Source organism: Tamandua tetradactyla, chromosome 9 (assembly GCF_023851605.1).
Source record: "Tamandua tetradactyla isolate mTamTet1 chromosome 9, mTamTet1.pri, whole genome shotgun sequence".
Classification (NCBI taxonomy): Eukaryota; Metazoa; Chordata; class Mammalia; order Pilosa; family Myrmecophagidae; genus Tamandua; species Tamandua tetradactyla.
This window is the reverse complement of record NC_135335.1, coordinates 9,920,220-9,936,143: the sequence shown is the minus strand read 5'-3', so window position 1 is coordinate 9,936,143 and position 15,924 is coordinate 9,920,220. Positions and strand designations below refer to the sequence as shown.

At 57.1% G+C, this 15,924-nt stretch overlaps 1 protein-coding gene across 12 annotated transcripts in view; it reads right to left on the bottom strand.

The window, feature by feature from the left end:
- Positions 1 to 5,047: 5,047 nt before the first annotated feature.
- Positions 5,048 to 15,924, bottom strand: part of NRXN2 (neurexin 2) — a 100,032-nt gene continuing 89,155 nt past the window's right edge. For 11 of the 12 annotated variants that reach the window (XM_077115834.1, XM_077115838.1, XM_077115836.1 and 8 more), the window contains one exon: positions 5,048 to 6,707. In XM_077115834.1, the coding sequence (XP_076971949.1) occupies positions 5,821 to 6,707 (887 nt within the window). In that variant the 3' untranslated portion in view covers positions 5,048 to 5,820. Of the gene's footprint in view, positions 6,708 to 7,177; positions 13,029 to 15,924 lie in introns of those variants that run through there. The other variant, XM_077115842.1, reaches the window with a different exon arrangement.

Here is a 15,924-nt window from a genome sequence, read left to right as displayed (position 1 = left end):
GAGCTCTCCCCCCAGGCCGTGGACCAGAGGCTGCCCTGGCTGTCTAGAAGGAGAAGGTGGGGGGTGCCTTCTGGCAGCGGGAGCAGGGATGGAGTGGAGGGGACACCCCAAGAAAAACTGTGGCCATAAAATGAGAAGATCATAGTGATGGGTTATGGGGGGGTGGGGGTGAAGGAGAGGGAGGGGGTCAGGGAGGAGGAGCCCCAGGGTCGGGCTCTGGGGCACTGGATGAGGAGCAGGTGGCCGGGAGGGGTCATGAGGTCACCCAGGCGGAGGTGATTCCCAGGCAGGTGGAAAGACCGGCCTGGAGCTCATGGCGAGGGCTGGGCTGGAGAGAGCCGCCCATCTACCACTGGACCTACCCCGCCTCCATCCACAGCGAAGGCGGCTGTCCCGTGAGGCTGGGGGCCGCCTTGACCTGCATGACCTTCCACGCCGCGGCTCTTTCCCCCAGTGCTCAGAGGAGGAGGGCCCCTGGGCGAGGGGCGGGGCCTCCGCAGACCCGGAAGTCCGTGCCACGTGGGGGCGGAGCTCTGCGTCCCCTGACCCAGGGTCAGGGGTCACGACTCAGGCCGTGGGCCGGTAGGATGACTTCGGGGGACCTGGCCCAGCTGGGGGCCTGCATGGGATCCATCCTGAGTCCATTTGTGTGGCTGCTGGGCACACGCAACCCCTTGCTGCCTCTACTGGTGGACCCCAGGGTGCCGGTGCTGAGCGGTCTGCCTGCATTGTCGCGCTGCTGGAGACCCAGAACCTGGCTCTGTCCGACACCATCCAGGACCTGGAGCCAGTGAGTGGGCCTGCCCCTCCCGTCCCTCCTGAGAACTGCAGAGCGAAGGACCAGCACCGACAGAGGGGGAAGCTACGGCCCAGAGAGGGATACGGCATACCCAAAGTCACACAGCACATCTTTGGGAGAGTTGAACTAAGACCTGGGGCTCCAGCTCACAGCGTGGGCTTGTCCTGTGCCCGCCATTCCACCATTTGCGGCACCAAGTGACCCAGCGACCCCTAGCTCCACCTGGAGAGGGGCCAAGGGGAAGTGGGAAGAGTGCCCTTTGTGATGACTCAAGTTAGGGAGTTCCTGTAGGCCACAGACCCTACCCCTAGATTGAGCTGACAGAACTCCGTCACTGCCCACCCCCCATCGCGTGCTCAGAGCTTAGGGGCAGTATCTCCTGAGTGCCAGGGTGGATGGATCGGGGGTCTCTGCATACCACTCCCCCACACACACACACTCCAGGACACAACAGCTCTGTTTTTCCTGAACAGGTCAGTAAAGAAAGCAGCTGGTGCTGAAATCCACCTGGTTTTAGGCTCCTGGGAACCCTGCAATGGAACATTTGAAGGAGAAACTTCTTTGAAGGGAAGCAAACTAAAATGCCTTCATTTCCAGAGGGCCCAAGCTGCCTGCCCGGAGTTGAGTCCAGGCAGGCAGCTTGCCGAGCCACTGGGCCACAGCATCACTGCTTCCAGGCACCTGCTGCGCAGGCTGCACACCACTCCCTGGTCACACATCAGTGACATGTACACACGCGTGCACATATACACTCACTCCCACACAGCGTGTGCACACACTGAGCGTGTGTCCAGGACAACAGAAGGCAGTTCCTTGTCCCCAGGAGACGGGGCTCACTCCCTGGCCTGGTCTTGTCAGCTGCAGCCTCTTTTCTGCCTTTTCCGTCTCCCAAAGGGCCTCTGGGTCACCTACAGCCACCTGCCTGTGGCTGTGCCTCAATGAAGGCCCCGAGGGCAAAGAGGAGTGGGAGTGGGGTTCATGCTTATAAAGATGCCCAAAGATGAGGTTGGCTCAGCCTTCCCTGGACTTTCCATCTGTCTGTCTGTCTGCTGTCCACCTGAGCACCAGCTCTTACCTTGCTTGGCATTCTTGAGGCCCCAGGTATCCAGAAGTTTCCATAAGGCTGAATCCAGAGCTGGCTGGAGATGGTACCTTCTCTCCCCTGGGGTGTCCCTCCAGCTCCCCAAGTGGGTCAAGGCTGCCCCTCTGCCCCCATTCAGAGTGACCTCACTCCACCAGCCTTCCAGGACCTGGGGTCTGTCTGCTTCCAATGACTCATCCCTCAATGGGATCTGTTAGCTGGGAGAGCCCAGGGCCCTGAGCCTCTGGGGTGCTGGGCATGGTGTCTGGCTCACTGGGGAGTAGGTGCCATTGCCAAGGCTGAGTGGGGACCCTGTGAAAGGAGATGGGGCCCCCCTCAACAGCATCAAAAGACCTGCATCCTAAAGGACAGGCCTGCACTTGGAACATACCCTTCTCTCTTGTGGCCCACCATGGGGTGCTCTGACCTCTGGAGCTGCTGGGGCACCTTCAGTGGGGGAGCCAAGGGAGCTGGGGGGTGGGGAGAAGTACCCACCCACCTCCCTGCCCGCCAGCATTCTCATCCCAGGCAGTGGGGACTGAGGAAAGTGGTTCAGGACCCACTTTATCAATTCTCTCACCAGACCTACAGCTCACCCAGGAGGATGGTGGGGGGTGAGACGCAGCTCCAGGTAACAGGGGCCTCCCTATCTGCCCCCAGAAGTGAGGCCTCCTCCCAAAGAGCCCCAGCAGCTGGCCGGGCTGGTGTTTCCTCCCCTGGGGGCTAGTGTGACCTGGGCAGGTCTTCAGGGTCAAAGGGCATCCACCAGACTTCACTGCCAGCCTTTCTCCCCAAACGCTGTCCTTGGTACCCCCAAGGGGGAGTCTCAGGGGTACCAAGTTGCAAGTAGCAATTGTCAAGGATCCCAGGTGCCTGGAACTTCAGCCACCCTATGGTGCTGTTTGGGCCTCCTCTGGGGGTCACTGCCAGGCCAGCCAGACCCCAAGAAGCCCAGCTCAGTTCCAGGTGCTGAGTTCAGGCCTAGATGCATGGGCCAGTGGAGCCAAAACCATGGCCACTGGCTCTTCCAGATGGGCAAACTGAGTTGATGGCAGAGCCCACCATGGCCTCGAGGGACAGGAGTTCTTAGTCTCCTTGTGCCAAGAGGAAAACACCAAGTCCCGTGGTCATGTGATGCCAGGAGGCCTGGGGCTGTCCATCCAACTGCTGGACCACCCCTCTTTCTGCCCCCTCTATCCTGACAGACTGCTCAGGGCCATTCTAGGAATTTCTGGAGGAAGGATGTCCCTTCCCTTCTTGACACCAAGGACCTCCTGCCCACCAGTCTTTGTTTCCTCTGGTTGGTGATACAGGGGAGAGGGAGCAACCAGCTAAGTCCCTGTGCCTAGGATGGCAGGGGCAGCAGCAGAGCCCCAGGGAAAGTGCCATCGCCAGCACAGGAGCCGAATGTCCTGGCAAGACTGCCCCAAGTCTGCGGGTGGCTAGAGCCGACCTCCCGGCTCCAAGACGGAGCGGTGGTGGGGAAAAGCAGGGCCGGGAGACCCACTCCTGTGATGGCCTTGTTCAAGAAGGCCAGGAGAGGCCAAGTCCATGGAGATCCACACCTGGGGGGTGGCAGAGAGGACCTGATCCCTTGGGAGGATGTTGGGGGAGGGCTCCCAAGGGCTCCTGAGGACAAACCTCATGGTGGGGAGGGTCTCAGGACAAAAGCCTTCTCCTGGGGAGGGAGGAAAGGAGGAGGGGGTGATGAAGACACCTGGGCCTCTAGAGCTGGGCAGAGCCGGCCAGTTCCCCTGACCATGCTAAGGGATATTCTCTGGCTGAAGGGTGGGTCTCATTGGGCCACAGGCAGCCTCAAGCCTGAAGGGCCCGTGAGGTGTCCCAGTGGAAAGAGGGACCAAGCTTTGAGCTGAAAAACCCTGCTAATGAGCTGGCCAGCAGCCAGAGCCGCTGCAGATTTGAGATTGTGATGCAGAACCAGGGAGTGAGGGAGGTGGCAAGCCAAAAGCATGAGGAAGCAGCCCAGAAGGAGGAGTTAAGATGGAAGGCAGACAAGCAAGGTGATCAAGATCTGAGAAACAAAACGTGGCTGAGTCACAGTCCTGTGTCAAGGGGTGTGGCAATCCACCCCCCGACCCTGTTCCTCCCAAGGCTGTCGGCACATACACGAGTCTTTGTGTCCCATCCGCATCTCCCAAGTCTCTGTCCCTTGTGACTGCAATGCACGCCTGCCTCTTCCAGGGGCTGGGCCCCTGGACATGTTTGCTTGCTAGTGTCTCCATAAAGGAGCGGGCACCTGTGGACAAGGCATGTGAGCTGTGGGCTCACGTGTCCAGTCAACCCCAGGGTGGCCTAGAGGTAAGCAGAGCAAGTTGGAGGCAAGTTCAGACTTAGCCACCAATTCACCTGGAGACCTTGGACCCATTTCTGAAAGTTTTGTGGGCCAGATAGACACCGCCGCCCCTCCTACTGCTGGAGGCCGTAGGAAGCACTTGTCCCCCCACCCCACCCCTCCAAAGTCAGAGCTTGGTACCCACAGGTGCCCAGAGAATGTCTCCGCCTTCCCTGAACCAAGGGTCTTGGTATACGGGCGCAGGCCATCTTCCACCACTAGGGGGCAGCACAGTGCGCCTACCTCCAGGGACCCGGCCTGCCAGAGAAGCTGAGGTCTACACCGCGAAGAGGGCCAGAGCCAGGGCTGTCCACCCACAAGCATGGGGGCTGCTTCCTGCCCCATCCTCAGCCAGCGAGGACATGGGGTTTAAGACAAAGACAGGCTGCCCAGAGCAGCTCAAAGCAATGCTTGGCCCAAAAGTTCAAGGACAACTTACCGGCTCTCGTGGGCCAAAATTCGGGCCGAGACCCCAGCCCAAAGCCAGCACCTGCCCCAAACAAACTGCACAGGGCCGATGGGATTTGGAAAGTTTTTGTTTTCTTGTTCCCACACATTTCCGGGGTTGGGGTGTTTTCCAAGACTCAGACACATTTGTTAACAAAGAGAGAAAAAAAAACTGGGGGAGCAGGGAGCCCGTGGGCAGAGGGGTGACCCCAGCAGTCTGCGGACAACACCTCGCTCCCTCTCTTCCCTGTTGCCCGCGCCCGACAGGTGCCACAGGCGGCTGCTCGTGGTATCTAGATTATTTGTCTTTAATATATATCTGCATTTGCCTTCCCCCCCACCCGCCCCCCACCCCTGCACCTCCGGCAGGTTCCCATCAATGCACGTCGCCCGGCGGCACAAAACAGGCCTTCGGCCAGGCCTGAGCCCCTTTCCTGGGTGGCACCGGGCAGGGGCCTCCTCCTGGCAAGCGGAGTTGGGCAACTCTGGGGGCAGCCCCATTGCCCTGCCCCACGCTGCCCACCTACACGGTTGCCCCCGGCCCACCTTCCCGCCCTTCTCCCACCAACTCTGGAAACCCAAAGGGAGGAAAGGAAGGAAGGAACCAGACACACGAAAAAGGGAGAAGAGGGTAAGGAGGGAGGGGACAGTGACACAGCAAGCCTGGCGTGGGGACTGCAGGGCTTGGGAAGAGAAGGAAGGCAGGAGGGACAGAGGGAGGGAGAAGAAAGAAACTGAGGGAAATTAACGGGACGAGTAGTGGACGCTTTACAAAACCCCCAGCCTTCCTTCCCGCCCAACCCCACCAAAATAAAACTACCTCCCCTTAAAAAAATAAATCAACCCAGGGCTGTGAGCACGTGCCCTGCCTGGCGGGGGCGCAGAGCCGCGAGGGGCAGGCAGCCCCAAGACGGATAGGCAGCCCCAGGAGGGACAGGCAGCCCCGGGACAGACGGTGCCACTGCGCCGGGCTGGCAGAAGGAAGGGGGCAAGCACGGGGTTTTCCTTTTTTCTTTTTTTTTTTTTTGCGTTTCCTCTTTGTGAGAGAAGTCCGAGGCAGCCAGGGCGCGGTCCCCCGGCGCGCCATCCTCCCGGGCCGTCCCGGGAGGGGCAGCTGGCAGTGGGGCGCAGGCCGGGGGCTCAGACGTAATACTCCTTGTCTTTGTTCTTCTTGGCCTTGCTGGGCGTCTTGGGGGCGGCCGGGACCTTCTCTTTCACCACCGCCCCGTTGCTCTGGGCCGAGTTACTGATGTAGTTCCGGCTCTGGTCCACCTGGTAGGAGCCCTCGTCGCGGTTGCGGTACTTGTACATGGCGTAGAGGAGGATGAGGATGCAGAGCGCCGCGGCCGCCACGATGCCCACCACCATGCCCGTGGTGCTGCTGGACTCCCGGATCACCTCCACCGCGCCGGGCGGGCCCCGCTCCCCGGGCCCTGTGGGGTAGGCTGTGGGCAGATGGGGGAAGCCGGGCGCGGAGGTCACGCCGGGGCGCAGGGGCGGGGGCCTCCGCGGCTCGAAGGAGGTGGGCGCCCCGGGCCCCGGGGGCGGGTTCTCCAGCAGGGGCTGCAGCGGGTCGCGATGGTTCATTTTACCCGCCGGCAGGTTGGGGGCCGGGGCGGAGGGGGCCAGCAGCACCCCGGGGGCGCCCGTGGCCCCATCTGTCCTGAGGTTGGGCCGGGGAGCGGGTTTGCGGGGCGACAGGAGGGTGGTGCGGTCCGTGACCAGGGGGAAGGTGGTGTAAAAGTCCTCGTCGTCCGTGGGGGGGAGGCTGGAGTCAAAGACCTCCCCGGAGGCGAAGCCTGAGGCCTCGATGGGCTCCTCGCAGTCGCTGTCGTCCTGCTCGGCCTGGCACGGGCCGCCGGCGGGCGGGCGGCGGGCCGCGGGAGGGGGCAGGGTGTCTTGGGTAGCGCCCACGCCCGTGAGAAAGGGGTAGAAGGTGGGGGGTGGGGGCACGAAGGGGGACCGGGTGGCCACGGGAGGGGGGTCTAAGGAGTCCTCCGTGATAATGGGCAATATTAACTCTCCTCCTAGAACAAGAGAGAGAAGAAAAAAGGCAGGGCGTCAGCGCGGGCCGGGGCGCAGGCGGCCAGCGAGCAACAACAGCCTGACCCAAACAGCACCCAAATCGGTTCCAATTGGCTTTGGCGGAGACTAGAGCGGGCTGCGCCCGCCCGCCAGCCGGCCGGAGCGCTGCGCTTTAAGCGGGCGGGGCCCGGAGGCCCTGGGCACCCCACGCTCGGGCTCTGAGGCTCTCTGGGTTTTGGTCTTTTGTTTGTCTTAAGAAACCAAAAGGAACAGAAAGGAAAGGAAATCGAAAAGAAAAGGAAAAAAACAAAAAAACAAAAAAATCTATCGGTTTAAGACTTTAAAAACAGATACAACAGCAGCATTTAAACAAACCTAACAACGATATCTTTTAGGGTTTTTTTTTTTTCTAGATTTTTCTTTTTTTTTTTTTTTTGCTTTTGTTTTTAAAAAAGAAGATAGCATACCACGGAATTCAGGCAACTTACATCAACAAATAGGCCGTGTGATTTTAGCATGAAGAAAAAAATTACAAACAGAGCTGTGTAAGCGGGTTCTCCCGGAAAAAAATAAGAAAAAACAACTTTTCCGTACAACGTTTTCTGTCTATCTGTTAGGTATTTCCCTCCCTCACTCTTCTATCCCTGGACATCTTGCTTCCTCCTGACTCCTCTCTCTCCTCCCTTATTTGTGCCCTCTCCCCCTCATTAAACACAAACCTGAAATCTGCACAGTACAGGCTGGAGCTGGGGAACCGTTGCCGCCACTTGGTGTCAGCGTGGGGGGTGAGTGGATAAAGGGAGCAGGGGGAAGGAGAATTTGGACGGGAGGCACATGACAGACATTTATGCTGGAACTGCTGTGATGGGTGAGAGGATGTGAGAGGGAATGACCAAGTAAAGGGGCTTTGGAAGCTAATTGCTAGTTGGTGTGGAGAGAGAAGTTGAGGGTGCAAGAGAGAAGGCCCTCTTGAGAGTGGGCAGGGAGGAGGCAGACACACCGGGATAGGGTTCTACAGACACACCAGGGCAGGGTCCTGTCCCATAGGACTCTGGGAGGGGGTGGCAAGGTGCCAAGGCAAGGCAGGGAGGTAGGGAGGGGCGCAGAGTGAGTGGGGGCAGTGAGCAAGGACACATCATTCCTGAGCTAATACTAACTCCCCAACGTTCTCCTTCACCCTCCACCTCTAGCCCCCACTGACTTCCCCCCTCCCCCTCCCCAAAACCCCCAGGGGTCGCCAGGACCTGACCAGGGCTTGACTGCCTCTGGCCCTCTTATTATTGTTAAAACAATAATAAAACAACGGAAAGAAGAAGAAAGCAAAAAAAGGAAAGAAAATACATACACAGCCATCTGGGAGGATGCACTTGCTAATACAGGGCCCATGGCGACTAGGGGAGAGGGCTTTCATAGGTCTGATAACTTGGGACCCCATGACAGAAACTACAGCTCCTATCAGCCCCAAAGGGTGAGAACTACAACTCCCATTAGCCCTTGGACAGGTGTGGACCACAATCCCCATCAGCCCCCATGGGCAACAACTACAATTCCCACCAACCCCCCTGGGCCCTCTCTCAACTCAACCTGGGCTCTAGGGGGAGGGAGCTGGAACCCGGCTCTAGATGGCAGATGGGAGGGCTCACTCCACTTGCAGGGGCGCTCTGGCCTGGTGGGGCTGGAGGCTTCCTATCTAGCTCTCCCACCAGCAAGGCTCAGGCCCTACCCAGTGCCCTTCCTGGCCTTGCAGGTCTAGTCTTCACAGATCCCATCTACAAGTTCCCTCCCGCTCTGTGGCTAGCATCCCAGGGCTGCCATAGCCAGGTCCCATCTTCCCCCTTCAGCCAGGGTGGCCCCATTCCACCTGTAAGTATTCGAGCATCTTCTGCTGCCCCCACCCAAAGCCCTCTGTTCTTGGTACTACTATTCAGACCCCCTGCTGAGCCTTCTGATCACAGCTCCATCTCACAGTGCCATCCTTAGCCACCCAGTCAGCCACTGAAGCGTCAGCCTTGGCTGTTCTCCCCACCAGGCTCCAATCTCCTGCCTGAAAAGGGCTCCCCTGCACCTCAGATCTCGAGGGCTCTGGGCTCCTGGCCCTCTGCAGGCTGAGCCAACAGCAGAGAAGCATGTTTTGTAAAGCTGGAAGTGCCCAGCATCCATTTTTTTAAGGATAAGGACGCTGAGGCCTGAGCCAGGCAGGGGCCTTACCAGCCAGCAGGTGTCGGGCCGAGGCCAGGTGTATGCATGGACTGTCCAGGCCCTTTGTGGCTCGCAGAGGCAAGGAAAGGGCAGGACTCCTGTGGAGCCCAGGAAAGCCGGAACCATCCTCCCCAGGCCTCCGGGAATCTGCCGAGGCTGACTCTTGGCTTGGAAGCTAACATTGGAGCCAGACACCTGTTCTGTCACTAAATCACTGTATGACTGTGGGCAAGTTTTGCTCAAACCCTGGGCCTCAATTTCCTGATCTGTAAAATCAGGATATTGGACCCTTCAGTCTAAGGAGACACATAACATACCCTCTCAGCCCTCACCTGACCCCTGCCTCACCAAAGGGAGGCCTGGTACCCTGACCCTTAAATAAGGAATAAGCTCAGCAGCCAGCAGTCAGGTGGTAGCATCCTGGGCCCGCTTATGGCAGGCTCCCCTCTCTGCAGCCATCTGGAGGCCATACTGCCGGCCCACACTACCTGCCGTCTTTGAGATCTTACCTTCTATTAAGAACACCATCCCTTACCCCATTATGATCTCTCACTCGTCCTTCAGAATCCATTCAAACAGCTCTTCTAGGCACACTTCCAAGGATCCTTCCTGCCTTGAGTGCCTCTGACACCATATCCCTACCCTGTCCTGGAAGCAGCAGACTGGGACCCATTGTCAGAAAAGGACCAGAGGCCCAAATCCCATTTGTCTGTCTCCCTAGCACCCAGCACTGAGCCTGGCACAAAGCCGCGACTCATTAGCTCTCATTATTTCTTCACCAGGGGAAAGGGAGGACTATCCCTCAAGTATTTCCTCTGAGCCGGGCCAGGCTAAGTACCTGGGCAAGGGGGATGGTAGCCCCTGCACACCCAAGAAGCTGGCCTTCGACACCAACTGCCACCCACCCCTCCAGGCAGCAGCACTGCTGAGCATTCATTCTGGCAGGAGCCTTGCTTGGTGTGCCCAGTTCTCACACCCGGCCTGCTCCACCTCCAATCGTCAACTGGGGCATCAGATGCTCCTAGAAGTTTCAGAGTAAAGGCTGACCCCAGACTGACAGACTCAGGACCTAAAACAAGGAGGCCCTTGCTGGGCAGGGGGTGTGTGTCCTGCTCTAGAGGAGCTGATCCAGTCCCCAGGGCACAGACTTGGCCCTCTAGTCTCTTTGCCCACCTATCTAGGCTTAGGTGGGGGAGCAGCAGTGGTGTTCAGGCCTTCACCCACGGACAAATCCTGCCCAGCCTGAGTGCCCTGACCACTGGCCCCACGTGCTGGATCTTTAGGCCTTTGGAGCACATAGGTTTCCAGGCACTCCAGCCCCCAGAGGCCTCCCATGCAGGTCATACTCCCTGACCCCTATGTCTGGGTCTCTGCCCAGTCCCTGCTTCACTCAACTCCTAGTGGTTTTCCCTGAGCTCTCTCTGCCCTGGGCTTTGATTACAAGTCCCCTGGGGGCATTTTTCCCTCACTCCATCCCCCAGCCCATCAGGACTCCCCTCCCACCATGCCCCTTTGTGCCCCCAAATATCAGCTTCTCCCTGCACCCTGCTCCCACTCCCCATCAGAAAAATGCTGCAGAGAACCCCCTCGGATGTCAACACTGCCTCAACCCTCTGCTCTCTGGCAGTCGAGTCACACGCAACACAAGTACTGAGCTTTCCTGGGGTCAGAAGCTGGTCCAGAAAGGATCTGAATCCCCTGGTGAGGACTTGGCAGGGCCTGGGGGAGGGGAGGACACTCCTGAGACCCCTTGCTGCGAGAAGTCCAACCTGGGGCTCCTGGGCCAACCCTCCCCTCTGCTTTTGGGGTGGGGGGCAGACTACGATGGCTAGGACTTGGATCCAGCTCTATGCTAAGGGTGCATACTGGGATGGCATGTACCAGGAAAGGCTGGTGAGGACTCTACGGTAGTCTCCTTCCCCTCTACCCCCACTTCAGGCAGCTACATTTGGAAACCCAGGTGCACACTTCTCCCAGATGCCACCTACCCTCCGTCTTCAGCATCTTAAGAAACAATTGAATTTCAGTGTCTGCCACTCCTACTTACTAAAGAAAATTCCATTCCAACCAAGGAGACCGCCAGCCATTCCTGAGCACCACGGCCCTCATCCCCAGCCAACTCTCCTTCCTTTGGGGCTGCCACCTAAGCAAGGTATGCCCACCCCCAAAGGGGAGTATGGAACTGAGGTTGACCGTGTGAGAGTCTAAGTGATCAGGCAACCAAGGCCTCCCCAACCAGTGCTAGGGGACCTAACCAAGAAAGGCCACCCACCCACAGGACATTTTGCATGGAGCAGGCAAAGGGCAGACACTCAAAGTGGACACAGCCCTGTGCCAGGGCTCACAGCGCACTGCTTGGTGGGCAGAGCACTGGCTGGATTTCGGCCCTTACTCACCTGTTAGAGCAGAAAACAACCTGTGCAACTGTGGGCAGTGGCCAGAAGGATGGTGTCTCTCCACCATCTTGAAATGCCCTCAGCAAGGGCAGATGCCAGGACAGCTTCAAGGTCAAGGAAAATGAGCTGCGTCATGTGTGTATACCCTCTGTGCCACTGGACATATGCCTCTAAGCACACATGTATGTATGCGTATCTGAACCTTGATGGATCCAGGTTGATGAGCACACATGTCAGAGAGTCTGAATAGATGTCTGTGCATGCAAGCACACCTCTGGCTCTGTGCATGTGAGGGTATCTCTGGCTCCGTTTTCACATGTCTGCTTGCCTCTGGGCCCGGGTCCGAGCATGCACTCAGAACACATGAGTTCACCAGTGAGGTGGTGAGCACACATCCTGTACCTCTACGTAGCAGAGGTTACCACAAAGTTCACCAAACTCATTTCCATCTTCTCCTGGGCAGCTAGATTACGTTTCCCAGCATCCCTTGCAATTAGGTGCGGCCATGTGACAAAGTGTTCACCCTGCCAGCACTGGCCTGTAAGAGCCTTCCTGGGTTCCAGCCTCCATGCTTGTTCTCCTTTTGCAGTGACCTTGAAAATGGAGGAGCCACAAAACGAAAGACGTCTGGATTCCTAAAGCACCCTGGGGGAGAGCCACCTGCTGACCCGCAGCACCCAGGTGAGGCTTTACCTGACTGAGAAACTCCTCTGGAAGTGACCACAGAGTTTTGGGGTTATCAGTCACAGAAACGAAGTTTACCTTGATCAGTACAGACACCAGCACAGAAATGGGTATCGCAATAATGAAACCTGTGGTGCGCACGTAACAATCCAGAGACACGGATTTGGAGGCTCAAAAGATGAAGACACAAATGAGGTCAGGGCAAAACCTTGGGTAAGAGCCGTTGCTTGTGATGACCTGGAGACTGAGGTGCCCAGGGAAAGGGATGGATAAGAGTTGTGGAGTGACACATTAGCTTTTACTTTATGCTTTTAGTAAAGTATCACAAGAAAGAGACAAGTTTAGGAAAGAAGTGGCTGATGTGCAAGCAGAGATAGGGGGAAATCCAGAAATCTGGGCCCAACAAGTGTTAGAAAAGGCAACTGTTTCCAAACCCAAACAGTAAGAGAGAAGATTAAAAAAGGTTTTGAGAGGCAATGACCCAATAAAATTTATCACCTGGGCACAGGACTTGGGTTGCAGGGTCAGATTAGGGGCGAGACACCCCACCTACTGATTCAAATGCCCTCAAGAGAGTTGCCACGAAATTAAGAGCCATAGGCATGAGATAGAGAGACAAGGAAACAATTTAGGCTTGAGAATTATATCTAGGAAAAAAAAGACTAGGTGTGATTCTTTGAGGCTTAAAACAACCTTTGGGTACCCAAATATGAATGAGCAGGAAGTGAAGAGCCCCAAGAAGTTCATTTGTCCCAACACCCACTTTTGAGGTGGCCATAGAGGATAATGGACTGGGAAGAGCCTCTCAGAGGGTAGAGCCAGGGGCCCCAGACAAAGAAGAGGGGAGTTTCTCCCAGAAAACAGAGGCAGGGTTTAATGAAGACATTTCCCATCACCGAGCCAAGGTCTTGCACTACCTGCTGGCTGGATTTCCTTGCTGCTAGGAACTTGGAGCTTCTAGGTGTCTTCCACCCTTCCCTTTTTTCAATGGGAGGGTTTATTGTGGGTGTTGTCTCTGCACCACCATCGTATTCTGGGTGTGTGCTGGGATATGGGAATGGTGAAATGGGTACTCAGACCAGACAACGGTCCCCAGACCAACCAAACATAGGAATCTAGGCCAGACAAGGGTCTCCAGATGACAAAGTCCAGAGGAATGAGAACGGGACCTGATGGATTGGGCCCCACCTCTCCCAGGGATCCTCAGCTTTGATATGAATACCCTCTCTGAAGGAGACTTTTCATTGTCTCCCTTAGGTAGGTCTGAGCATGCCTTGGGGGCCCCAGGTGTGCATGTCAGCACGAGCCTCGGTAGGTCTGAACTCACGTGGGCCCCTGAGGGGTCTGGGCAGGAGGGTGCACTCCATGGGCACAGGTACATGCAAGACAGGTGAGCTTCTAGAAGCCTGAATGTGGGTGTACTGGATACACCCTGTGGTCGGGGCACGTGTGAGCATCGTGTACAGATAAGTCTACACATGCATGTGTGTGAGCGATCAAGGAAGTAGAGTTCCTTGAGTCTGACAAACACATGCCTCAATGTGTCCAAGCACATGTGTATACAAGCTTAAATCTGAAATATACACATGCATCAAGTGTCTGAAATATGTAAGTGCTTCTACAGGTCTGACTATGTGCATGTACTTCTGAATATTTAGTGTGAACCTCAACAGAGCCGAGCGTGTGTGTAGGTGTGCCCCAGAGGGTCTGAGCACCATGTGTATGTACCTCTGAGCTCGTGCAAGTGCCTTGGTGGGTTTCAGCATCTGTGTGCTGATGTGGCCTGCATGTGTGAACCTAGGTGAGACTGTGCATATGAAAGTGTGAATCTCTGTAGGTCTGAGCTGGGTATCTGGAGAGCTCTAAGCACACATTCGCAAGACTCCGTGTGAGTGCGTTTGTGAGACTGTGCTCGTGTGCATGTGTGCTTCTGTGTACAAACCACAGAGGTCTGAGTCCATGCATGTGTGCCTCGGTGAGTCTCAGCAAGAATGCCACGTGCTCTCCTGGTTGTGCACAAGTGTGCCCATGGAACTGGCACATGTGAACGTGCAGGTAGGTCCACAAACGTGTGTATGGACGTATCTGTGAAGGCCTCTGTCCAGAGCATGTGTTGGGGCAGAGGTACACGTGCCTCTGTGGGTCGGAGCCCATGTGTGCTCTTCCTAATGACCCAGCGATGGCAAACTCAATTGCGGGGCAGGTAACAACATGCAGGTTGGGGCAGCTAAGACAACAAGGGGTCACCTTTCCAACAATACAATGCATGCCCCCTAGAGACATTCAAAAAAGTGCATGCACTGTATCCCAACAATATCCTTCTTTAGTTGGGCTGCCAGCCTGTAAGCAAATGACCAGGTTAGGTGATGGTCTCACCAGGCTGAGGAAGGGGCCTGGGGGCTGTGCAGGGGCCCAGGTCAGGGCTCGGAGGGGGTGAACGGGGATGATCCAAGACCCTACACCCGGATCCAAGGTGGAATGAGTGCAAGCACCCTGGGGTTGTTCCTGGGCAGCCACTGTCTCCACCCAGGCTACCTCCACCTCCCAATACTGACCTTGGACCTAAAGGAGGCCTAGTCAGCTGCTGGGGAAAAAGCCCCCTGCACTGTGGGACTGGACAGGCGTGGGCTGGAGCTCCCCTCCCCCTCTGGAGTATTGAGGGGGACTTAGTCTAGACCAGCTTGGGGCATCTCAGTCCTTGCCTGGCCTCCCATCAGATGATAAGAATCCACTTTAAACACTTCAGAGTGGTGTGGGCCTGTATGTGTAAATGTGAACACATGACAGTGTGATGCAGGGATGGGGAAAGCCAGTCCAGGACACCGCTGGTTTCCTCTAGGGGCTCAAGTATGCATCCTGCCCTCCCTGCCCCACCTTACTTTTTTGGCTAGGCATTGGGCTGGCACACCAGTCTCTCTCTATCCCCTGACTTCCATTGCTTCTCCATCATCTATCTGCCCCATATGTGCATGGGCCTTTTCCCAGGAGCATCAATCCAATGGTCAGTGACCTCGCCCCTATCCTAACATGGCCTAAAGGGGCTCACATCAGCCAGACATGCACCGATGAGGCTCAGAGCCACAGCTGGGAGGCGAGAGACCCTTAGGTAGACAGGGTTATGTGTCCTGGTGTGTCCCGGTGTGCTGCAAGTCCCTCTGCAGCAAGCACCTGGCCCAGGACCCCCTCTGCAGGATCAGGGAGAACATCCAGAGACCCCTCTCAGCCTGGGAGCCCACTCCCAGCACGTGCATAGGGGCAGGCATGGGTGAACAGGGGCAAGTGGAGCCCTTTTCCCGTGACCCTCTGTCCCCAGGACAGTCCAAAGCCATACACCAGGGCTCTCAGCAGGCCATTCTTCACAGCCACTCTAGGCAGGCCTGGCCCAGAGGCACTGTGCCTGCCTACAGGAGCCCCCATTAAGTGAGGAGAGCTGTGGGAGGAAGCCCCAGGTGGAAGCTGCCAGATGTCCAGAGCTTCCCCAGAGCAATGGTGGGGTTTGAGCTTGGAGTCCCTGAGCCAAGGTCACCCAGTGAGATGGAGGGACAGCCCCCAGCCCCAGAGGGCCAAGCAGAGGGACTTCCCACTGTGAGCAGCACCTGTTTCAGAAGGCATAGGCCCCTGCCGTCAAGGGGGGCCTTTCCAGCCCAGCAGCCTACAGCTCCCCCAGGACTGCAGGGACAGCCCCTCAGCTCTGGCCTACTGGGGAGACACAGAGGATAGTTAGGCTTCATCCTCTAGGTCTGGGACTGCAGGAGGGAGGTCAGTGGCCTGCACCTCAGAAATCCCTCAGCCCATGGTCTCTGGAATCTGCCCCTCTGCCCCTAACGTCTCATAGTCACTGCTTAGATCCTGTAATCTTCTTGTTCTACCCACACCCTCAGCTTGAACATCTTTTCTGGGGCTGGCTGTTACTGCAGGCCCACCCACCATGCCAGCTGCA